This window comes from Zonotrichia albicollis, chromosome 14, assembly GCF_047830755.1.
Source record: "Zonotrichia albicollis isolate bZonAlb1 chromosome 14, bZonAlb1.hap1, whole genome shotgun sequence".
In the NCBI taxonomy this organism is placed as follows: domain Eukaryota; kingdom Metazoa; phylum Chordata; class Aves; order Passeriformes; family Passerellidae; genus Zonotrichia; species Zonotrichia albicollis.
In genome coordinates, this window is record NC_133832.1 from 5,386,663 (window position 1) to 5,411,101 (window position 24,439).

At 42.4% G+C, this 24,439-nt stretch overlaps 2 protein-coding genes across 5 annotated transcripts; both read right to left on the reverse strand.

The window, feature by feature from the left end:
* Window positions 1-955: 955 nt before the first annotated feature.
* On the reverse strand, window positions 956-18,509 carry CENPI (centromere protein I). Of its 4 annotated transcripts, none has more exons than XM_074551793.1 (21): window positions 17,905-18,509; window positions 16,369-16,631; window positions 15,583-15,720; window positions 15,091-15,209; window positions 13,937-14,044; window positions 12,803-12,851; window positions 12,455-12,501; window positions 11,701-11,790; window positions 10,110-10,238; window positions 9,704-9,868; window positions 9,344-9,464; window positions 9,049-9,137; window positions 8,623-8,740; window positions 8,459-8,523; window positions 7,873-7,958; window positions 7,323-7,458; window positions 6,449-6,573; window positions 5,315-5,363; window positions 4,924-5,157; window positions 3,047-3,088; window positions 956-2,261 (listed from the first exon to the last, which is right to left on the reverse strand). In XM_074551793.1, exons 2-21 carry the CDS (start codon window positions 16,565-16,567, stop codon window positions 2,130-2,132), a joined length of 2,241 nt encoding a protein of 746 aa, XP_074407894.1. In that variant the 5' UTR covers window positions 16,568-16,631; window positions 17,905-18,509; the 3' UTR covers window positions 956-2,129. The 4 variants fall into 4 exon arrangements, with proteins under 4 accessions (XP_074407894.1, XP_074407895.1, XP_074407893.1 ...); XM_074551792.1 differs by having other exon boundaries at window positions 957-2,261; window positions 16,369-16,679; window positions 17,867-18,493; XM_074551791.1 differs by having other exon boundaries at window positions 957-2,261; window positions 16,369-16,679; window positions 17,905-18,492.
* A 139-nt stretch (window positions 18,510-18,648) lies between these two features.
* TMEM35A (transmembrane protein 35A) lies at window positions 18,649-24,170 on the reverse strand. Its single transcript, XM_005484537.4, has 2 exons — window positions 23,796-24,170; window positions 18,649-21,031 (listed from the first exon to the last, which is right to left on the reverse strand). Exons 1-2 carry the CDS (start codon window positions 23,913-23,915, stop codon window positions 20,645-20,647), a joined length of 507 nt encoding a protein of 168 aa, XP_005484594.1. The 5' UTR covers window positions 23,916-24,170; the 3' UTR covers window positions 18,649-20,644.
* Window positions 24,171-24,439: the final 269 nt, after the last annotated feature.

Below are 24,439 nucleotides of genomic sequence, written 5' to 3' on the forward strand. Positions count from 1 at the left end.
AGCCAAGTCTTTGAGCACATGCTTTTAACAGAAAATGGTCTGCAAAATTTGCTGTGATGATTCAAATGCAAAGAGCAAGCAGGGGGAAAAAGATAAGAAAATAAAAAAGGTACAGTAGCACATTTCTCCATAAAAGGGCCATTCTTATACTCAAGTGCAATGCTACTCAGAGGGGGGAAAAAGAGAAGAAAAATGTCCAAATGTCAAAAAAGACAAGAGCTACCACAGCATAAAGAGGCTAAAAGTCATCTCTGGTGCCCAATAATACCAGGCACATTTTTGCTGCATGGGATGGCTTTTAAACAGGCATCTTGTCCATCCAACAGAACAAACAAACCAACCCATAAAAAAAACCCTGACATTAAAATTAGGTTATCTGTCCTGTTGCTGTTCTGCACTCCTAAGTGCCCAGCCTGTGTACTTGAATGTCAAAACTGTGCACAGTTTGCTTAAATACTTTCACAACCCAGGGTATAACAAAGACCTGTGATGCTGCAAGTCTTCCATAACATGATTCTGTGTTTCTTCAACCAAACACCAACCCCCAGGGAAAACTGATCTCAGGACCAGTAACTGTAAAACATTCAGTATATCCTCAAGGATTCTCTATAAGCCCCTTTAAATACATTTACACACATCACACACACTCTTAAGAACCCTGGCATCTTTCACAAGTGAAATGAAGGCTCTGGCAGCTGACAGGAATGCACCTTCCACAAACTCCAAACAGCACACAGCAAAACAGGAATCCTTGTCTTCCTGGCTATTGCTTCTTTGAGATGTACACAGCCTTTCCAGCATAAGTAGAAATAATATTTCCAACACCTTTTTGAAAGTATCTTCACAGAAAAATAATGCTAGTTATATGTTAGGACCACATCTTGAAACATATCCACTTGGAGGAATTTTTAATAGGTGGAGTTTCTCCTGTTGAAAAAATATCATCAGGGTTTTGAAGATCTGTTTCTCCTGACAAAAATTAGCAAGCAGCACTTACACTACTTGGGATAAGACAGATGAAAGAGAAGGGCAATACTTTAGACATTAACCAGATGTACTTGAGCTGAGAACTCTGGTACTCAACCAGGCTGATTTTGAGGGGATGAAGAAAGCAAACATCTTGAGTGGCTCCAGAGTTGCTCTCAAGACTGATTCCTTTACTGAATCAAAGCACAGATTCACAATGCAAAACTCACCATCATCTAACCCAACTCTCAAGTGGTTACAACCTTGTTTCACAGCAGAAAAATAAAGTTCATTCAGATTTTGGAAACCTCAGTTCAGCTTCTACTCAGACTTGAAATGAAATGACAGAAGAAGATACATTTTGTAAGAGTTTTTTCAAAATGACACATTAGAAATATTTTACAGAATATATATTATACATATGTACTCAAATAATATACAACACCTACCAAGCTAAAAACACAAAAGGGGAAAGTTACATTTGCACTTATCAATACAGAAAATGGTGAGCTGGTGGCAGCACTGTGGAAGTGCTCACACCAAGAAATCAACTGAAATCCAGTTCAGTGTATCTTCCAGCTGTACTAGAACATCATTAGAGCCAGAGTTAGCATAAAAACTGTTCCTTAAGCCTGAAAATGAAAATTAATTTCAGGAAGGTCAGTTTGGTCAGTCTGTTAAAAGTCATACAGAGTACAACAGGGGATTGGGAAGCTCACATTGCTCCAATCCAAGACATACACAGCATCCCTGAAAGGCTGATGGAGTTATTTCTCATTACCTGCTGCTGAGGAAGACAAAGCAGGTCAGGGGTCAACATTACTTATAAATGAAGCACCACTGCTCACTGCAGTTTTGAGATGGAAAGTGTTTGTTTCTCAATCAGAACAGATAATCCAACAGAGACACACCAGGGTGAAAAAGGTGGATGTCACATAGCTTCAGACCAGAGAAGTTTAGCAGGGACAAGAGGGGTTTCAGTGCTAGTGAACCAAGGCAGCCTCAACATCTGCGACTTCACTTTCATAAGAGAGATGTCAGTACAAAAGTGCAGGTAGGAGTCAATGCTCTGTTTCTCTCCTCTGAGAAAGGAAGAATTAGTGACACAGTCCTTTAGAGTCTGCAAGTGTGCTCCAGATGACAGAGGTGCAGTGAGCCCCAGGTCACACGTCCGCATTCCCCGCTTTGCTGCGGGCGGCCTGGGACACCCGGCTGATGCTGCTCTCAATGAACGCCTTCAGCCCCCTCAGCCCCTGGCTGTACAGATATTCCAGATACCAGTCCCACTTCTTGCCCTGCAAACCAGAAAGAAGAGTCAGATGTGCAGAACAAAGCTTTACCTTTCTCTTAAGCCAATTTGGAAAGGTCTGCAAACTCTGCCTTCCTGTGGGACAGCATCCACATGTTGGGTGACATCTGTAAACACCCACAGGTGCAGGGTCACCTGCTGGTCCTAAATGCCCACAATTACATTCTTAGACTGAATCATGATCTCTAATACTGCAAGTTTTTATAAATCCCACTTCTAGAAAAGGAAAAGTCTACTGGATCAACAGGGAATATGTCAGGAACACAATGAACATGGCTGTTAAAGCCTCCTCCCATCACTAATGGTGATTCCTCCAGATCAGGTTTGAAGTACTCTGTGGCATAGGAAAGGAAACCAACTGCCACTGTATTTGCTCAGTGAAGATTCCTGTTCAAAGCTGTAAAAAGCTACTCATCTGTCTCACAAATAAAATATGAAGCAGAATTTGAATTATCAATTAACATTAGGTTCATCAAAAATAACTTTTTCTGGAGCCTGCAGAGAGCAATAAACAGGCCTGTCCTGACACTGCACTGATTCATGAAGGAAATACATAAAATCTCAAATCACTAGCCACAGATACTTCACTTCTCAGGTGTTGATGTCCTCTTGTTTGGCCCTGTTAAGGGACTGAATCACAGCCTACAGCTGGAATTTTTCCCCTTCCAAAATTTTTCTAGAGCATTTCTGAGTTTGGTGATTATAACCTCATCCTCTTCAACACAGCTGCTGAAATTTACCTGCTTTATTTACTAAAACAATAAATCTTACCTTAATTAACTTGAAGTTGAGGGCGGTATCACCAGGACAAATCTTAAGGAAAGGAAATAAAACAATATCAAGTCAGATAAAAAGTATGTCCAGGGTTGAGAGGTCTCTGCTAAGCGCTCTCCTAAATCAGGAAGTGCAGGCATGCAAAGAAATTCAGAGATTTTTAATCCTGCTTCAGAGGGGGCTTCCAGCATCATACCCTGTGCATAATTGCAAAGAAACATCTGGACCCTCTTGTCCTGTGCTGCAGCATTACAGGGAATATTCACAGGTATCTTTACAATTGTCTCTCTACAGTGTAAAAGTCTCCATTTCTAAACATCAGAAATTCACAACAATGAGCAAGGGGAGAGAAGTGACACTGAGATCAGTGTTTGTTCCCCCAGTGCTGCAGAGCAGTGCCCTCTGGTGCCCAGTGCTGCTCAGGAAAACGTGTCCCTGCAGCTCAACATTATTTCCTCCTGCCTCAAAACACATTTGTCACAGCTGTTAAGCAAAATTTCTTGTAGTTCTACAGTAGGAAGAGAATGCAAGAATTCCCCACCAGAAGGTTTTGGGGGTTTTTAAGGAATTTTGAGGTTGGGTGTTTTTTGGTTTTGTGTTATGGTTGTTGGTTTGTAGTTTGGGTTTTTTTAAATGTGCAAAACTTATAAAGAAAAATTAGGAACCTGTGTCAAAGAAAGTTTAGGTTGGATATCAGGAAAATGTTCTTCCCACTGAGGGTGATTGGGCACTGGAACAGGCTCCCCAGGGAAGTGGTGACAGCACCAAGGCAGGCAGAATGCAAAAAGTGTCTGGAAAACACTCCCAGGCATGGGTGGGATTCTTAGGCTGCACTGTGCAAAGGCAGGAGTTGGAGTTGATGATTTTTTGTGTCCCTTGCACTGCAGGATATTCCATGATTCTAGGAAGCCTCAGAACACGAATTATGCAGACAAAACATATGAGATGCATACAATCTCTTTCCTTGGTCTAACAAAACCAAAATAGCTTCCTTGAGCAAAGACAAAAGCTGAGTTTAATCAGCAGTAAGACACAAACTAGCTTGATTCAGGACACTGAGCACATAACAAAGGCAAATAAGTGTTCCTAACCAGAATTCTTTGCTTCAACTTCTCAGGTGCCCCTTGCTGCATTCCAGGAGTCACACCTACACTTGCCTCGAGCCTGCCAGCATTTCTCACAACCAACTGGCATCTCTGTGCAGCCCTTGGACAGCCTACAAAACCTGCCTGCTTGGAGCAGCACACACATCTTGGGGCAACAACAGCTCTGGCAAACTGCTCTCTCCACTCTTCAGCAGCTGCACTGAGCACAGGAGGGCACCCACAGTTCAAGGGAACTCCTGGCACAACTCACCAGACAATGCAAAACAGCTCCATGTTATCTCACCTCTGTACTTGAAGCAGCTGCTTGTATTTCTGTTTTAGCAAGCAAAAAAGCTACCACAAGAGCCAGAAAGCACTGCTAACAAATTCTAGCATGAACAGCTGTATATACAATTTAACCATGCATTTCTTGACTTTCTAGAGTTTAAATATTTAGGTCACACTGCCTATTTTGTGGGGCAGAATGCACCTTTGGTAAGCTTTCACTGAAGTGTCATTTATTTCATTAATTAGCTATTTTAGTTCTATCATGAGTACAAATTCACATCCAAAACTGCTAGAATCGTACATTCAACTGCTTTCATACCACACAAAGAAAGACTCTTTAAATTGTGCCAATAAACTAACAAACACAGAATGCCACAGCAGCTTTTGAAAGCTCAGTTGCCTCTACTACTCAGCCAGGACACAGAGACCCTTCTCTACAGAAACAGTCAAGACAGAACATGTGGTGCCATGAAAGATCCAAATTTTGGCCTACACCATTACCTGCTGCAGGAACTTAACAGAGTAGCCCATCATGGCTGGATGATAGACAATGTTAAAGCTGGATTTTACTTCCTTCACTGCACTTTTACTCAGCAGTTTATCATCCATACAAAGACCTTGAGGATGAGTATCCTTCTGGAATGCACTGGATGTCCACAGACAGCCCACCATAGCTATTATGTACTGGTTGTACTCTTGGTATGTCCGGTTACTGAACTTGAACTGCAGGATTTTCTGAGGGGGAAAAAAGAAAAATCAATAAATAACATCCTCAAAGCAGCTGTGTGCTGCCTCCAGTCCTTAAAAGATGGCACTTAGCACACCTCCCCTCCACTCAACCCAATTCCTTGCTGAAGTCTGTTCTAGCACATGACAGATGTGTCCACAATACCTTTTTACTCAGCTCATTTTCTTTTGCAGCCACTAAGTTGGCTCGATACCTGAAAAAAAAAAAAAACCAAAAAACAAAATAAAGACCAAGTTAGGGACCTATAAATTTTTACTACATGCCTGTGTTGAAAAAAGCTGGAGGAATGTATCAAGAAAACTTATTTCCACCATGAGAAAGATCATCAAACTTTATTGGTGAAAGAGAGAGACATGAAAAAGGATTCAAAGGGACTTTATCACTTGGCAGAGTAGGGACATATCTAATAATATTAGTCTCTTAAATAATTCACACATGACCAGTTTGCCTGGGACAGTCACCTTCATAAATGCAACACACAAGGATGGACATCCAGCCTTTAAATCAGCAGAGAAATGCAGTGTGTTTTTAAGAAGGGAGACTTTCATTCACTAAGCAAAGAAACAGAAGCCACTGGAAGTAATGCAACTTGACAGTTGTTCTATATAATAAGCACTAGCTCTTCTTATTTCCTAGAGACCTTCCTGTCATGTTAATTACCCTGCAGATTCCTTAGAGAAAAAGCCACATGGAAAGCCCTGCACCAGCTGTCAGCTATTGGCCACTCTTCTCCTCAGATGCAGCCACTGGAACTAACAAGGCCAAGAAGTGCAGCCTTGGTGGTGGATCCTGCAGAGCAACAAACAGTGCTGTCTTTGGCCTTGCCAGCAGCATGAGGCAGTCCCAAATTCCTGGAGTTTGGAGGTGGAAGAAGTGCTTCCTACTCAGCACATGGGCACATGGCAGAACTTGTAAGGAAAAACTCAAGTGTAGTAGCCAAAGAAGAGGAGTGAGAAGTTGTATAGTTACTACCATTAATCCCAGCTGGCTGACTTTAGTTCCTTCAAAACAATAGGGGAACTTCTTCCTTCACATATCAAAGATATGGAAATAATACCAGGAGAGAGGTCAGAGTCCTGCTATCTTTGATAACAGACTTGAAAAAAAAAGGAACTACAGCTGTAAGATCCTTTATCATGAAAGCTGGACACAAGTGGAATTTTTACCTTTACCTTGCACAGCAAGAAGTAGACCCCAGGTTTTTACAACAAAGTCACTTCATTTCCAAAAGACTGAAAGAAGACAAGGAGTCCCTGCAGCCCACCCCTGTTGTAGTACCTGTACATAATGTAGCAGAGCTGATTCAAGTTGACAGAATCCATGCTGAGCAGTGCTGGGTAGAAAACCCCAGCAGGAGGCATTATCAGCAAAGGCAGGTTGTACTTCAGGTATATGTCACACACCTGCAGGAATGAAACACATCCAGGCTGATTATTACTGCCAAAGTAATGGTTCTTACAAACTGCCAAGGGGCTTAGAAAAACAGAGAGCATGACACTGAATTCCAGCCAGATCCATCCAGAAGGGAAGGCCAGGGTGTCTTACACAAGTGTTGTTACCCATTTGTTTTGTGCATTTTTAGGGGACAAATTCAGTTACAAATAGATCCCAGAACTGCCATTGTTTTTTCAGCTATTCCCAACCTGAATTGTAGGAGCTGTTGCTGTTGTTACAGCATGGCTGGAGTTCACAATAAGCACAACTATGGTGAGGACATGAGGAAGCTGGAGAATACTTAAAGCTATTTGATGCTGTTCAGTTTGTCTACAGTACAAATTAGAAAAAAACCCCACATTTTTAAGGAAACATTTAATGAAAAAGAACCAAGATAAGTTGTGTGAAATTGAATTGATCACTGTTCTTTTCTTTAAGTCACCATTAAAAAAGCAGGTTATGGCCTACTGTTAATTCACCTTCCTCAGTTCACCTCTGAATTTAGAGCAACCACTTTCTAGCAGCATATTTACTTCTGTCTGTGGATGCAGCAACAGCAGCTTTCACCTGCAGATCTACCAAGTACATGGAATATTCTGGCACTTAATCATAAAGTTCTGTAAACTAGAATGAGGAAGATATTTTTATGCTCTAGCTTAAAAATGCAAACAATCTTAGGAGTACTTGAAAAGAAAGACAAAATGACTGGGATACCCACAGTGCCATAGAAATCCAGAATGAAGTAGAGCAAGAAGGTGGAATTGTTTTCCAAACGCATTGCAACAGTAGAGATCCATCCCACAAAGTGAACCAGCTCAGCCACCGTGTTCACCAGCCCAGACAGGGTGGTGTTCCTGCAGCAATGACATGGCACAACATTACAGAAACCTCTTTGCAAACAGCAGCATGGAAAATGGTGAAACAAAATTGACATTTATGCTTTTGCCCCATCAAATACTCGACAACAGACACTTGTTCTTCAATACAGGCAGCAAAACATTGTTATCAGCACCATTATGGACACCCAGTTGTCAGTGCTATGAGGATTTTGAATTCTGGACACTTCAATTTCCAGTGTCAGCAGAAATACTTCTAAAGAAAGACAAAGAACAGGCCTGACAAGGTAGCTTACAACATAGCAGAATCATAACTGTATTATTAACCTTCTGCTTGGTCTTTAGGCTGGGTGTTGGAGCTAGAATATAGATCTAAAAACTCCAGTGAGCAATGCACAGAACATGGCTCACAATCTTTAAAGACAAACTTACACAGAAGAAATCTCCAAATCCATTTGAATCCCACTGCGAATTAACCAGTTCTGCAGCAGCTCCTTCAGGCTCTCAAGAACACTGCACTGCAATAGGCAAAAAGAATTCAGGTTGATGTCAATTTATGCAAGACAATAATTCCAAACAAAGAATGCCTTGAGAAATGGCATATCCAAGGAAAGGTACCAGGAGTTTATCAGGAGCAGTGACATAGCTGCATGGCCCCTAGAACTGATTGTATGTGTTGTATATAGCTTTTCCTGGAGAATGTGAACTTCAAGTACTGAAAAAACTGCAATAAAACTGTTTAAACAAGTAGTTAAAACTGCAATACAACAAATGAACTATTGTCTTGTGTGCTACCAGTTCTTTTTATCTCCAGTGCCCCAGCTTAATTCCAGTCAAAAAAGGAAGCTATCTTAAAGCACCTATTTCTTAAAGAAGTTAAACTGTAAGTATATGTTTTATCCTGTTTGGGCACAGACCTCTCAAAAAGATTTTTCCTATAGAGTCCCTCAACATCTAACACAAGTACAGATAGCAGTATTAACTAGAAGTAAACAGCCACTGTGCTCACTTGAATTACCTTAAAGTAAATAGATGATGTGAAAAAGAGCTGTGCCAGGGGATCAAAGAGATATGGCTTAATGTCTGAAAAAAATGAGAAAGCAGTATGATATCAGTGCACAAATTCTATGCCCTGAGATATCCCCAGGGTCCAAGCTCACCCAAAGGGTCTGAGGCACACACCAGAGAAACTGCTGAGGGGGATCCAGCTCACGAGCCTGAGGAATTCTGAGCGGCAGCAAACGCCATCCCAGAGGGGAAGGGTCTTATACAGGAACTCTTCACAGGCAGAAAATCCCTCCTGGAAAGAAGAAGAGAAGCATTCAAAAAGTCATCTGACTGCAGCTTGCCATGCTCACATCACTCTGGAGAGAGCAAGAGGCTCACAGCTCCTTCCTGCCATACTTGCCAGGACATTCAAATTATCATTCTTAGATTATTTTTCCTGCAGAAAACAAGGCCATTTCCAGAATACTGACTTGCCATAGGTAAAGGTATTTTTATCACTTGGGTCACTGTCTCAGAAATACTACAGGAAACAGGTAAAGTGCCACAAGCTCTTTAAAGGAAGACTTTGTGAAGCCCTTGGCTTCCACAAAACACACTTACCTGCAAGAAACATTCTGCCTTGTAGACAGTTTCCAGGAAGCTCCTGAATTCTTCTTCATATGGGTTATCAACCACACACCAGGGGCATTCTGAACAGGAGAGAATACTGAACTTAAATATGAGCACAACAAGAACAAGCACAATGAGAAACCAAATTCAGCTCTCCTCCAGTAGCTGTTTTAACACTCTATGGTTATCACTGTAAATCTGAATAGCACAGAACCATTACTGCAAAGTGAAAAGCCTCAGACATCCCTTAGCTCCCTACCTCACAAGATAATACTGAAGTTCTTACCTTCCTGGAGCCTCTGGCCCATCCAATAGTAGAGCCTCAGGTAAATAGATTCATCTTTCACACAATTCATGTAGTGAAGCAATAAGGGGTTGGTTAGCACTGAACCCATCTGGGAAGGAAACTGCAAGAAAAAAAGAAATAAAGAATTATTCAGTATTTACATCAACAAACTGCCAGAGAACCTCATGTCCAATCTTTTTATCACCACAAGACCATTCACAGGACTCATCCAATCTCCTCAGTCAGGACTAGAAGCTCTGTTAGAATTAGGTAGCTCACACACCACTCACATAATAAATAGGGCATAGAAGGCCATTCTTTGATCTACCAAAACATTCACCAATGTTTCCTGAAACTCACCTCTAGACGGTGGATATTCTGTAGGAGCTGAGGGAAGGTCTGCAGCTGCTCCACTGGAAAACACTCATTTGGACTGCACAAATAAAAACAGCTCTTTTCTCTGTCCTCATCTAAATGTTTTGTGCTTGCACTGCTTGCAGGTATAACCAACTGGGCATTCCATTTCTGTAGAAAGGAAACACAAATGACTCAGTTCCCAATGCAATTGGCTGCACTCATGAGCAGTGTTCCCAGAAAGACTCAGTTTTACAACAAAGGTACCCAGATTTTCATTATAATTGATTGTTGCTTCTCTCTATAGTTACTCCCCACTTTCCAGTGCTGAAATAAAGGCAGACTCCCATTATTTGCCAATATTGATAATGAAAAGCACTACTTGGCACCTTCTAGGGTGCCCATAACATACCCTCTTTCGTGACTGAGGCTGAGATGTGCCCAAAAACACTGCCTGGGACAGGGGAGAGGATCCTTGGTTTCTCTGCCTTACTGCAGTGATTGCTGCTTTCCATGGGCCCTCTGAGTTCTTGAAGTAAGTCTGGAAACAGAAATCAGACACCCATGCAAGAAGTTAAGCTAAGAGAAAGCAATAGAAAGATCACTTTCTATACTGATAAACATCACCACAGTCATGGAGAGACACTCAACTCTACTTGACAGATTTTCACAGCACAGAACTCTCATCATTCCTCAGTTTCATCACCTTTGGGCTACAATTCAACTGTTGGGCTTTAATTTCCTTTGGAAACAATGTCCCCCATTTCAGAAGGGATCTCCAACACTTCTATCTTATAATCTTAATTAATCATCAACTCATAGATTAAATCTCAAGTATACCTTAAAATTAAACATGACCAAAGTATGCTCAGTTAATAGAAAAATTTTCTGAATTCAGCATAAGTGACACCCACATAACAGAACAATGCCATGAGTAACCAAATACTCAAATTAATGTAGATATTACTACAGAAAATTGGAAAAGCTAACACCTTTTCTGCACAATTTTTTTGACATTTCAATGCCAAGCAGTCTTTAAATTCTAATCAAATGCCAAATCATCACAAAAGTATTCAGATTGGCTTGGACCTAGTTAATCAAGTTTTTATTATACAACACTGTGTTCATAAAGACAGTTGAAGAAATATTTGGGCTCTAGTTGCTGGTAATTTACTGCACTTCTAAAAAATGCAAGTGTGCATGCTAAAAAATGTAAATTCTCCAACAGATGACTGTGCAGCACAATGCAAAGTAAAAATTTAGAGAACAATATAAATACACAAGCAGATTGAAATAAATTTTATTGAAACTCAATTTGTCTGCATATAAATTAAATGTCTGTTCTAAAAAAACAACAAAAACCTCAAACATTTAAGTCTATCCCACTGAAATAAAATTTTGTTGCACAATTTAGGTCTCCCCAGATGCTGGTTTCTCTTCTATATCTGGTTCTGCTACATGTTTCTGCTTGGTCAAAGGGCTGAGCACACACACAGGCTCTCTAAAAGGGGAATTATTTTTTTGCTGTCCCTTGCAGCTCTGACAAATCAGTTTCCTACATTTTTTACCTGCTTTTTTTCTCTCTCCTATGAGACAGACTTTCCAAGTGCAGAGCTCTTGTTCACTGTCATCTGTTCACTGTCATTTGTAGTTGAGAATGGCAGCAATTAGAACAATACCTTGACAAATTAGACAGTTTGTTTCCTTCAGAACATAATATTGTGTGAAGTAATAATAATGAAACCCAGCAGGAGCACCAAAAGAAGGATTAAAGTAATCCTCATAAAATAAAGGTAGATGTCATTCCTTACCAAATCATCTCATTATGATGAAAAGGAAAGAAAACACAAGGCAAAGAATCCTCATCTAAACCTGATTTTACTCAGTGAAAAGAGAAAATGGAATTAATCTTCACCAATAAATCTGCTATAGCTTAAATAGAAAGCTCCATACAAATACTGCAGTAAATCCTGGTTTTGAATTGACTCAATCTAATTCCTTACCTTCATTTTCCCAGGAAGGGTTATGGTCACCTGTTCTGGGCAGAAAAGTTTGTAAAGTGACAGCAGAGCTTGCAGATGAGACTGCATTCCCTGTAAAATAGCAGAACAAGAGGGAAAACACATGAGGAATGTTTTTAATACAGAAACTGAATGCTGTATTTTAGAAGCAAAAAACCCCAGTGATCAGTAAAAGTTAAATTCCAGAGTTACACATGATTAAGTAACCTTAGATAAACAACAGAAACTGACAGACAACAGAAACTGGGTCAATGAAATAACAATAGCAAGAGGACTGAAGACCTTTCTGTAGTCATAACTGATAGAAAGGAATTTAACAAAATGATAAGAAATAGTCTTCTGCTGTCTAAAACACCTGTTATTATAGCTATGTTTTTTTCTTTTAAAAAAAGGAGCAAGTCCTCTACAATCTTACATTTTTCAGACATTTTTGGCACCACTTGAAAAAGGAAGATGAATAGAAAATTAAAGACTGTAATAGATAAATGAAGGTGCCCTTTGCTTCAGAGATTTTACCATACATGGTCACATTGAACTCTGCATATATCACTGCATGGGGTCACAAAACACACATGAAAATTAGGGATGCACATGCAAGAGAGAAACTTTGATGCCACAAAGACTAAAACCTATAATTCCAACTCCAATCATTCCTCTCCACTGTGTAAGGACATTAGTTTTACAAAGTGCATTATTAACCACAGTTCAAACTCTACAAGATCTGAAATCAACTCACCATTTTTGCTTGGAGGTCAAGCAGGGTCCTAATCCGAAAAGGCCTGACTGGAAATACAATTAAGAATATAAAGGATTTTAAAAATACCATAACAGACATCTAAGCAAAAGTTATATAAGTAACATTTTTATAAAGCAAGCAGAACTAATAATTCTTATTTCTAGGGTGATAGAAAGGTTTCCAATTCAGCAAGTGTTACACCAAGTTTTCCCTGAACTACCCCTCACTCTTCCCTGCATTAAAAGCACAGTGTTGGCTAATCATTGTATCAGCTGCATTGGAAGAAAAGGCAGCACCAGCAAACAATCAGAAATAAATGGTATTTCAGCTCACACAGATGGGACTCACCATTTTCCTTCCTGGTCAGCAGGTAGAGCACGTGGCAGACATAGGGGCACTGCAAAAAGGGCACCATGAGCTCTCCTGCTGCTGCAGACACACAGCCAGGACACAAAAACCAGCACAAAGACAGCCCCACACAGCAACTTCATTTAAAACTCCATCTGCACTGTGGGCAGCCCTGACTGTAACCAAGCTGCTTAATTAACTCAGATCATTTCTTTTGGAACATGGTCTAGAAATTACAAGAGTCAGCAGTGGAAATGCAATTACATTTTCAAAAGGAAAGGCACCTTTGAGCCAATATACTTTTTTAGAGCTTTCAACTGTAGTTGAGGCTGTAAAGAGTCTTAAATTAGTTTCAAACCAACTCTGATGCTCTTTCCAACTGACCCATCATGTCTGAAAAAGCTATTTCAAACATTAAGAACTTATATCCAGTTTTATGGAAAGATTAACTTCATTTATGATCTAAAACCATTAAAAACATCACAAGAAATATAACTCAGAACTTTGGGAGCTTGTTTTAACCATCAAATATCCAAAAGTGAAAGAATATTAGCGATTTCATGCCTAACATGACTGCCAAGATTATCTTATTATGCACTGAATCCAAACACTTTGAAATTCCTGGATTTTACAGTTGCCATATGGCAGAAATTGCCTGAATGCTTGTTCTCTTTTAAGCTACATTTCAAATTAATTAAGTAGAACAGCAATTAGCTTCTCACCTTAAATGAACACTGCTCTAAATTTTTTCCTTTTTTTTTTCTTTTTGCCCAAGGTGTACAAGTCAGTTTCTGCCCAAGAGCAGGAGACTTTACCTGCAGATGTCTGACAATCCCAGAGACCACTGTTACTCTTGAGAATTTATACAGAATAAATGGTCACACTCTTGTGATACAACATAGCAATTCTTGGAAACATGTTAAACACACAGACCCCAGCAATCTTATTGTGCTTGCCTGTTTATGGACCTAAATCACCCAGCAATCTTATAATGCAAAGAGAAAATAGAAATCCAACCATCAGAAAATGATCTCTAATCAACCTACTCCAGACTAATTCTAGCATTAATATGTATACTACTAATCAACATTTAGGTTTATTTTATCAGTTCCATATTTCTTCAGCTCTCCTTACCAACTTCTCATCTTGCAGGAAGGAGAAGAAGAAACCATAGAGGGCATTAAGCTGTTCCTTGTGATCAATGAAGTCAAACATTGTGATCAGCCACTTCAAAAAAAGCAGCTGCAGAGAGGAAAAAAAACCACATTACATTAAGTGATGGGCAAAAGCAAGGCAGGGGAATCAGAATCCAGCTCCAGAGACATGATCAGTAAGGATCCACACCATTGTCAAGGATAACCAGACAGCTACAAACAGTTCAGGAGTATTCAGATGAAGAAAGGGATTCACCAGGTAAACAACTGACCCTATCACTGCTGTTGGCAACTGGGTTTTGGTTTCTAGAACCATGGGACCCTATTTGTGTATCAGTGGTGATTGGGAGAGAGGGAATCCAATAAACAGGGCACACATGGGCTCAGCCTGGAGAAAAGGAGTTCAGAGGGGACCTTCTCACTCTTTACAACCCCCTGAAAAGAGGCTGAAGTGAGGCAGGGGTCGGTCTCTTCTCCCAAGCAAAAAAAGAATGGTCAAGAAGAAACAAGCAACAAGCTCTGCCAAGGAGGTTGAGATTGGATAACAGGAGAAATTTCATCACAAAAGGGTTGTCAAGCACTGAACACACTGCCAGGAAGTGGCTGAATCACCATCCCTGGAGGGATTTAAAAGATGTGCAGCTGTGGCTCTTGGCACATGGTTGGCTTGGCAGCAGCAGGTTAATGGTTGGATTCTGTCTTAATCTTTGCCCATCTAAATGATTCTACCACATAAACCTTTGAGCAGACCCTGTGAACACAAAAAAGAGTCTTTCCCTAATGTTAATTCATGTTGCCACAACCAAGGTGCACATGACCTGAGGGATACCTCACTGAAATTAAAGGATGCCTCACACAGCAGAAGTATTTCACAGAAATCTTGGTGAAGACACCATTCCTGAGGAGTTCAAAGACACAAGACCAGCAGGAACCAAACCTCCACAGACAGTTTTAATGTGTTCTTTGGTTCCCATTGCCACTCTGACAATGGCATCTCTGCCAGTCTTGGTAAACAACAGTATCTTGGCTAAGACCTTGTATAATAAAACCTCAGGATTTTTGATTCCTCAAAATAACCTGTTCTTATGGTTCCTGTGCAGAAGCAATAACTACTGTAAACACTTACTAAGTTACCTGGATGTTGCTTGAGCATTTGCCAACACAGAGCCAAGACACAGCTGTGACCACAGAATTTTCTGGTATCACTGAGGCAGGAATCAGGCTCTTCAACAAACGAGTATTCACTGTATCAGCTGAAAAAAAACAAAACAATTTCAAGTAAAGATGGTGCTCATGTACCAGGTTCTTCAATATTCTTTTGCAGCTTAAGTCAAAATTCCTTCTGGACTAAATTATTTAGAGCTTTCTTGCTCAAAGTAATGGTGTGTATGAATTTAGTAAGTACTTACCTATACCTCAAAATGATGACAAATAATTCATTTCAGCTTAACAAAATAAAATGGAAACTACACCAAATCAAGCCAGAAAAATTAATTTTATGCTACAGGACCATAAACACATTATCTCAGCAGGTTTGATTAGAGGGGAAAGGCACATTGACAGAAGTACAGAGGGGATTTGATTAGAGGGGAAAGGCACATTGACAGAAGTATAGAAATGCTGTACCAAATGTGCCACTGAGCACCACCTTCAGCAGTATCTCAAACCCTTCAGGGGGCAGCCCTTGCTCCAGGGCAGTGCTTTCCACAGCATCCAAATGTTCCTGCTCAACACTCTTCTTCTTTGGTGCAACAGAGTCTTGAGCTAGGAAAAACAAACAGGACAAGCACAGGAATAAGCAATTTCTGAACAGAATTAAATAAAAGCTTCTCTGAACTGTCCCTGCACATACTCCTTTTTCTTGACATAGTAACAAAGCAGAAAGAAATTTAAGACATTTTAAAACATTACATAGCTCAGGGGTAAAGAGGGAAAAGAGAAGTAAAATTATTCTAAAATTATTGATATTATAATAGGAAATATGTAGGGAGACCTCTTAGAAGAGCATGTAGTGACAGGACAAAGGAATGGCTTCAAACTGAAGGAGGTTTAGATGAGATATTGGGATAAAATTGTTTACTGTGAGGGTGGTGAGGCCCTGGCTGAGGTTGCCCAGAGAAGCTGTGGCTGCCCCATCCCTGAAAGTGTTCAAGGCCAGGCTGGATGGGGCTCTGAGGAACTTGATCTACTGGGGGGTGTCCCAGCCCATGGCAGGGGGGTTTGGTCCTTCCACTCCCAGCCATTCTATATTATTCCTTTTTTTTAACATCGTAATAACACAAAACTTCTAAGACATTAAAGAAATAATACATAGCTCAGGCATTAAAGAAGGAAAACAGATATAATTTTTTAATTAAGAATGCAGCTATCATCTTCTCAATCCTAGATAACCACCCCAAAAAATTTCCTCACCTTTCTGAAAGTAGCTCAAAGCTTGCTCTAGAGACCCTTCCTGGCTCTCACATTTCTGATCATCAGCAGATTGATTATTCTGCAAACTTTTTTCAGAGTCAATTTTCCCTCCCTTTCGCCAGGCAGAGAGATCAGTTTGGCTTTTATTGGGAATGGACAGAGGCTGCTTTGGAGTCTTGGAACTCCTCCTTCGCTGCATCTTTTCAGACTCCCAGCTGAGACTGGAGAATTTTACTCATTTGTCGTGTGAGAGCCAATCCTTCCTTAGAGAAGAAAAGAGATCAGCTGAGGAATGTCAGAGAGCTGGTTCCCTGCAAGAAAAAGAAACATTTATTTTCCTGACAAGCAGATTTTAGAGGCATCCTGCATAACAGGAGAGTAAATTCAGAATAAATAGTTTAGAGCTCACTGCTCCCTAAAAGATCAGGCAAGATTCTCAAAGATGCAAAGACAACAGTGTATCAAAACTCTCATCTTACATTAAAAGGAAAAAATACCCAAGTAAAAATTAACACAAGCTCCTTTCAAGTTAAACATTATCGGATACAATCTTATATAGCTTTTTGATTAAAAAAATCAACATAACCAGAAAGTTAACGTAACACAAACAAGTTTTCTTCTAAGTGAATTTTGTATATTATTATTTTCCTTACTTTGATTGCATGTGCCAATACAACCCAGTCAACAAGTCATGATTCTCTGCAAGGTTAGGTACAGATTGTAGAGGATCATAACAACACTTTTTTTTCCTATTTCACAAAAATTAGATTCTTCTGCAGCCTTCCTATGAACCAGCTTGGATCGGAAAAACTAAGAAATCTGGGTAAACCTCCAAATAAGATACAAGAGCTACCAACAGTACCAAATTGCACAGGTGTAGGTGAAATACACCCATAAAAAGTGGCATTTTCTCCTCAATATGCTGGAGAGATCAACCTTTTACCCACAAAATAGGAAATTTTGCTACAATTTCCTGAACTCGGTAGAGTGTGCACCCCTGTCCCTGGATTGCTGGAATGTCTATTTCCTGAGACATTAAAACACGACGACTTTCAATTCACACTCCTCTCACTTCCTTACGAGGTTACAATCATCGCTATTTCCCTATAGGCGCGTTTGTCACTTTCCTGTGCAGCAAAGCTCGGTGACCACACTGGAGTACAGCACCAGCTTTCTCTCAGCTCCCTCACCACTTCCCTACATGCGTTTTGTTCTCTTTTGTCCCGCAGTTCTACCAGGAAGGTTTGGTGAAGGAGAGAGTGGCTAGAAGCGCAGTTCTGGCTGACAGCGAGCCCCTCGGTGCCGACAGTACCCTCACCGTAACCCCCCCAGAGCCGCCGGGGGCATCCTGAGGGGACGGAGGCGGCCCCGGGGGAAGTCACTGACCATCCCCTCACCCTCCCGCTGCCCTGGCCACTGCCCACTGACCCTCCCGCTGCCCTGGCTACCGACCCCCGCCGCCACAGCCACTGACCCTCCCGCCTCTCTGGCCACCCACCATCGCACTAGCGGCCCGTCTCTCGGGGCAGCACTGACCATTGCAGGGCAGCTGGCCCTCCTGCCGCCCTGGTCACCCTTCCCACAGCCGCCTCCCGCCGGCTCCAACCGTTCCTGCATTCAAACCCCGCCGCCACCGCCCGCACATGCGCACTGACCGCCTGTGGCTCCACTCATCCGCCCAGCTGCGCATGCGCAGCGCCGTCACGCGGGCGGTGGGAGGGAATGGCTGCGGCGCTTCCGCCCTTCCTGCGCCGGGCACCTCTGCGCATGCGCGGTGTGTGGGGGCGAGAACTCCCCGTGAGGGAACGAGTCCCTCCCCTCAGGTGTGTCCGCGTCCCTCGGGCTGGGAACGGCAGCCTAAGGCTACGTTTTAAAATAGAGAGGCGGGGAAAAAAAGGCACAAATAAAGCGAAGCAGTAACCCCGAGGCCGAGCGGAATGAAATAGAAATAAAGAATTAAAGGAAAAAAAAAAAAAAAGGAAGAGTAAATTAGCATCGAGGTCTTAAAGAAAGAGCGGATCTGTTCTTGTCACTTCCAGCGTGCACAGATGGCTGGAAGAGTCCAAAAATAGCTGTTTAATGCTGGGGGGCAGTGACAGAGGTCAGCCCGCTAAGATAAATACAGAATTCGTGTTACCGGGCTCCAAGATGGGTTATCTCGCTCTGTAACAAAGAACGTGCAGCCGCTGCTGCGGGTCAGCTGTTCATTTCCATGCAAATGTGAAAAAAAGGGTTTTTTTAGTAGTCACTGAACAGTCTGAAGCTTTTACAGAGAAAGGCTTTGTTCCATGGGATGCTTTATTATTATCATCTCTACAAGCTCCAGTGAGGAATGTTACAAAAGATAAACACAGCAATTGTTCCCAAAGGTTTCCTGGACTGGATGCCCAGGTGAAAGGGCTGTAGCAGCTCAGTCGTGTTTCCTGGGAATGCATAGCATGGTGTGGCTTTGAATTGGTGGTATTTTTATTTGGTTTTGAATTAAAACACAATTAATAACCTGTCAGGGCATAGTAGTTAAAGCATCTTTTGGGAAGTAAAGGAAATTCTGCGTATATATTTTGGATGAACTTGAGATAGTCTGTGAAGATGAGAAGCAGGTGAAAAGAACCTGCTGGTTCCTTTGCTCAGGGTACACATCTGATAAAAGAGATTTAGTCCATCTGGAGCTCTGGGAGGCAGCTTTTCCAGCATATATATATGTATATTTTGCTGTTAAAGCAGATGCAGCCACATATATATATATATATATATATATATATATATATATACACACAAACACACATATAGGGCTGCATCTGTTTTAGCAGCAAAATTCAGGAGAAAACTGTATGAACGTTCATCATCAATTTTTATAGAGATACAATGCTGACAGTTTACTGGAGTTGCCTTTTCTCACTGCTGCACTGAACTGTAGCAGAACTTTATTTGAGATTGTTTCGGTAAAATACCCAAATGTCTCTTTTAATTATCTGTGGTTATTAATATAAAACCAAATAGAATTTCTCTAACTTCCACTCTGCATCACATTGTGTCTCAAATTGCCTGACATGATTCTGCCCATTTTAGGTGGAGTTTTTGACCAGAGGGAAATGTTTTCAGACACGTCTCTCAAATAAAAAATTTGTTTCTGTAAAGACATTTTTCTCCAAATTTCAAAAAGTTTATTTTTGTGACTAATTAAAAAAAAAAAAAAAGAAAGAAAGAAAAACTGAAAACAGACAAACATTAAGAAAACCAGACAAATTTCAGAGGTAACACATGCTCCTTATGACACTCTAAGATTTCAGATACATCACGGGGGTTCAGGCTCTGCTAACAGGACTTATCCCAGCTCACTGAGGCTGTATGTGGGATGAGCAGTGAAGTACTGCAATTGTTCAGACCCTCATCTATCAGAAATAAACAGCAATTCTATAAAGTCACAGTAGCTGTGGGGGGGAGGAAAAAAGGAACTTGCAGGGAACTGGGGAGCACAATGCTGCTTGCCAACATCAGAGAGATACTTTGGAGTTCTTTGGGCAGTTCTCCTCCCCATCCCATCTTCTCTGCCAAGAAGGGTAAAGAGATGCCACTGCCTTGTGTGAAGCAGGCAAAAAAAACCTTACTGTTATCAGGCCATTGTCCCAGTTTTGGAGCCTCTGCACGGAAATCAAAGAAGATGTAAACAGAGCATCCCATGTTTTCTCTGGATAAGCATTCCATAGAAAGGACTGGGCACAGAGGGAGCAAAGCCCAAGGAACCCCTCTCTCCAACACAGCAAACAGCATTTTTTTGGTAACAGGGTCCCTTTTACCCCTTAACCATGGAAAGGGAAGTGCAGATGTGCGTGTGGGGCAGCACAGGGACACTGCTCATGGCCTGCCCACCCTCTGCTCCAGGCAGCAGCAGCACCAGGCCAGCTCTGCTGCTGCTCAGGGCCATCTGCCCGCTGCAGCACTGCCAGGGTGGCCTGAGTGCCTGCCCAGATGAAGGGTCTCAGGCTGGTTTGCAGCTCCTGCTGAGGCCAGCACTGCTCCAGCCGGGTTGCTGACTGCCTCCAAGCTGTCCCTGTGGAAGCTAGCTTGTGTTTTTCTACATTACAGGGCAGCAGCAAAAGCAAGACTACAGTGTAGACATACCTTGTATCTCTCAGACCCCAAGCGCAACTTTATTAAGACAGACAAAAAAAAAAAAAAAAAAAAAAAAAGGCAAGTAGGTAAATAAAAACCAAATTTTCTGGGTGATTTTGGAGAGAGCTGCCTCGAGGGTCCGTGTTTCCTCACATGCACTCAGCTAGGATACCTTCACTTTGCCTTTCTCGGGAGCTGCTTCATGGATGAGTGGCTGCTCATCGCCGTTCACCGACAGCATCCTCTTGTCGGGCGGCAGCTCCTCGGGCTGCCGGGCGATCAGCAGGCGGCAGGTGAGCAGGATCCCAAACACCAGGGCGTGGGCATAGCGCTTCAGGGGGTCCCCCACCAGCTGGTGGAAGAAGAGCACGGCCAGCACCAGGAGGAGGAGCAGGAAGTTGGCCACGTCCTTGGGGCGACCGGGCACCAGTGTCATGACAATGCCGCACGCCACTTCCAGGGCGCCGATGCTCTTGCGGAGCAGGATGGAGCTGACTCCCATCTTCTTGAGCATGGGCAGGGCCCGCACGTAGCTTTTGTATGCTCGTTTCTGGAACCAAGCAGCCAAGGACATCATGTGAGAAAGGGAAGGCAAAGGTGACTTCCATTGAAACAGATTGATGTGCAACGCGACCTAAAAATTATTTCAATTGTCACAGACCCCTCTGGCACAATACCCAATCTGTAAAGCTTCTGTTTGGGGGTATATTAAACCATCAATCTGCAATTCCACCTTTCTGAGCTGTTGTCTCTTCACTGGAAAACAGTTCTGCAACCTCTCATCCATCTTTGGAACTACAACCAGGCCAGGTGTACCTTACCCCGAAATCTGAGGTTCTGATTGCTGGAATTAGCAATGCAGAACCATGTTATTAAAACAAACCTCTTTCTAAGAGTACCTTGCGCTTTAAAATTGACTAACACACCAAATCCCTCCAAAGCCAAAACACAGCAAGTAAATACAAGTCTCTTTCTACTCCAAAGCAACTTACAATATTCCAAAGCAATTTACAATAGATATGGGCAGTGCAGGCTTAGGGTGGAACTAAACATCAAAGCTGAGATTCACCAGTCCTATCCTGTCCTTACATACCTTTATGATCCTTTCTTTCCTCAGGTGAAAGCAAGTTGACATTTGACATTTTTGTTATGCTGGATTTAGAAGCAGTGTAAACTGCAAGTCTCAGCCTGCTTACACAGCTGCCTTATTCTTTCAGGTAAAAAAAACAACTTTTGTCCTTACACATGTCCAGGTTCTTGCATTTGAACATGAGGTGTTGGTAGCCCCACTGTTTAGTTTGGTTTTTTTTTCTCTTTTTGTTTTGCAATCAAGTATTTCCTTTATAAATATATATTTTAATAAGGCTCCTATATTCAGTGTGAGACACTGAAATTATTTCCACTTATACTTGAGTATAATATCCCTGAAGACATTCTTGCCATTGTCTTTAGAGTGTGAGGGAAATGGAAGCCAAATCTCAGTTACAGGATTGTTCAGCTCTCACAGGCACTGTGGATTTACTTCCATACAATTTTGGAAACCTACATTACAATCATACAGAACTTTCCCACGTCTCCATAGATTTTGATGCTTCCTTCTGAGAGGAACTGATACTTCACAGGTGGTTAAAAAATATCCAGCATTGTCATTTTTGCTACAAAATAACTGAAGATCTTGTCACACAGTTACTCCAAGTGTTTGTATTGTAAGGATGTATTTTAAACCATCAGTGACTAAAACCTCTGAACAGAGTATTTTTAAACAGTTGTGAAAAATACAACATTTTTAAGAAATGTACTATAAGCATGTCCTAGAGTACTCTGGTATCTTAGGTATTTTAATAGGCAAGCTAATGTGTTTTCTGCCAAATGAAAAACTAGAAGTTTGGTGGTTTAGGTAGATAACAGACGTTCTCTGTTTGCTGGGGGCAAAAAGCCATCCTTATGGATTAGCAAGGTCAGGTTTTCCGTGTCTGCATGACCTGACAGACCACCACAGGAAGCAGCCCAACAAATGCAGGAGAGCCTAATGAGACATGAATATGTAACATGAATATGGACTATGAGGAATAATGGTGCTGTCTAATGTCTGCTTTATAAAACCAGGATCATTCCTACCTGTAGGCCTGACTCTTGATAAAGCAGAAGGGGACACAGAAGTGAAATATTTTACAGAGCAAGCATTTTGCAAGGCTCCTAAAGTCTGTGCTTTTTTTTTTTTTTTTTTTTTTTTTTTTTTTCTGTAGCAGAAGCTTAAGAGCTTTGTTTTCTAGGGGTTTTACCTCATGTGTCTCTTGCCCATGAATTACTTCTTGGGGATTTTCCTCTGTCAGAGCCCTGTGCTGGGCTGCAGACTAAGCACTGCAATTCAGACGTTATTTGAGAGCTAAGGAAAAGCAGCTGGGCAGGTGGAGCAAAGGGAGAGAACAGAATGTGCTGGAAACTTCCAGCACTATTTTTTTTAAGGGCACAAAAATTATAGTAATCTTTTCAACCACCACAATAAATAACTGGGAAAAGTGGTGGGGGGAGCAGGAGAATAAATAAACACAGATGAGGAAGCAAAATGTGTCAGCCAGTCCCTCACCTGCCTGCAGCTCTCAGAGCTCTGCAGCAGGGCTGGCCCTGAGCAGAGAGGAGCATAAACCAGCTCACCAGGTGAGAAATGCACACAGTGACTTCTCTGTCCTCTCCTCACCCCTTTCCTCTTAGGCAAGAGGTGGAGAAGCTCATTTCCCAGGCCAAAGAGAATAATAAGAAGACTATTAATAATACCTCCCTCTGCCAGCTAAGAATCTCAAGCATTTCACAATCATTAATTAATCCCTGCACAAATCTGATGACAGTGCCATTATCCTTGCTTTAAAGCATGGAATTCTGAGGATGAACATCTGCCAGAGCAGGCATCTGCTTTTCCCACCCCCATCCAGTGGATAGGTTTCCCCTCGGGGATCAGCTGTCCCTGCTGCACGTCTGGCACTCCTGCAGGCCTTGTTTTTCCAGCCCCTTGTGGCCCCATCTCCGGCAGGCTGTGTGTGCTGTGCCACCCCATCCCTGCCTCCCCTCTCCATCCTTTTCCACCGGAGGTTTCTCCGTGGATGGGCTCAGCCGGAGCCAGGCGAGGGCTGCCAGGATACCCTGGGCACTGCGTTTTATTGGCTTCCCTCCATGTCGATCAAGCAATGAGTCAGATCAGCTTCTTCCCCCTCCTGGCCTCGCTCGGGGTTCCAGGGCAGTCACCCCCTGCGTCCCCCCCGCTCCTGCTGCAAGGCGGGAGAGCCCCACAGCAGCTCCCTGCGTGCTGCCCGACTTACCATCTCATTGTAGGCATCCCTGCTGAGCCGGGGCGTCAGCTTGATCGTCCCCATAAAGACGAAGAAGAGCCCCAGGGCCACCGAGAGGGCGACGATGGTGATGGTCCTGGGAGATGCCATGGAGCCGCAGGGATCCGCTCCTAGCGAGGCCTTGTGGCTCCGGCTGGCAGCCCGGGTGGGAGGGAGTCCGTCACCATTGAAGGCTGTAGGAATAAAGCTGCAGAGGCAGGAGGATGACAGCGGGAGGGGATTCAGCCTCCTCCACTCGGCAACCCCTGGGTCCTAAAGCCCTGCAGCCAGCGCCAGGCAGCTCCAGCACCGGAGCGCAAGGGGAACGCATCCATCCCCTTGTTTCCTTGCGTGCTCCACAAATCGCCCACAGAAAAGCCGAAACTGAGGCAATTCTGGGGATGTGGGATGGCAGCCAAAGGCAGAGCACAGTCATTCCTTAGTGGGAAAACGAGGACATGTTAGCAGAGGGCACAGGAGTAACATGCTGTGGAGGAGAAGTGGGCTGGGGTCTCTTGTACAGAGAGAACATTCAGTTTCAGATACTGAAACTACATAGCAAACAACATATTGCTTCATATATTTGCACCAGGAAAGAAAAAGAAATGTTTTGTCCCTGTGGCTCTCCTGGAACC

What these genes read in the sequence shown, in the direction of transcription:
- CENPI (XM_074551793.1), bottom strand. Translation starts at nt 16,567, where the DNA reads ATGCAGCGAAGGAGGAGTTCCAAGACTCCAAAGCAGCCTCTGTCCATT. An exon ending in GGTGCTCAGTGGCACATTTG is followed by an intron (nt 15,210 to 15,582) that starts GTACAGCATTTC and finishes GTTTTTTTTCAG; the next exon opens with CTGATACAGTGAATACTCGT. An exon ending in AGAATATCCACCGTCTAGAG is followed by an intron (nt 9,465 to 9,703) that starts GTGAGTTTCAGG and finishes TTTTTCTTGCAG; the next exon opens with TTTCCTTCCCAGATGGGTTC.
- TMEM35A (XM_005484537.4), bottom strand. Translation starts at nt 23,915, where the DNA reads ATGGCATCTCCCAGGACCATCACCATCGTCGCCCTCTCGGTGGCCCTG. An exon ending in GGGATGCCTACAATGAGATG is followed by an intron (nt 21,032 to 23,795) that starts GTAAGTCGGGCA and finishes GCTTGGTTCCAG; the next exon opens with AAACGAGCATACAAAAGCTA.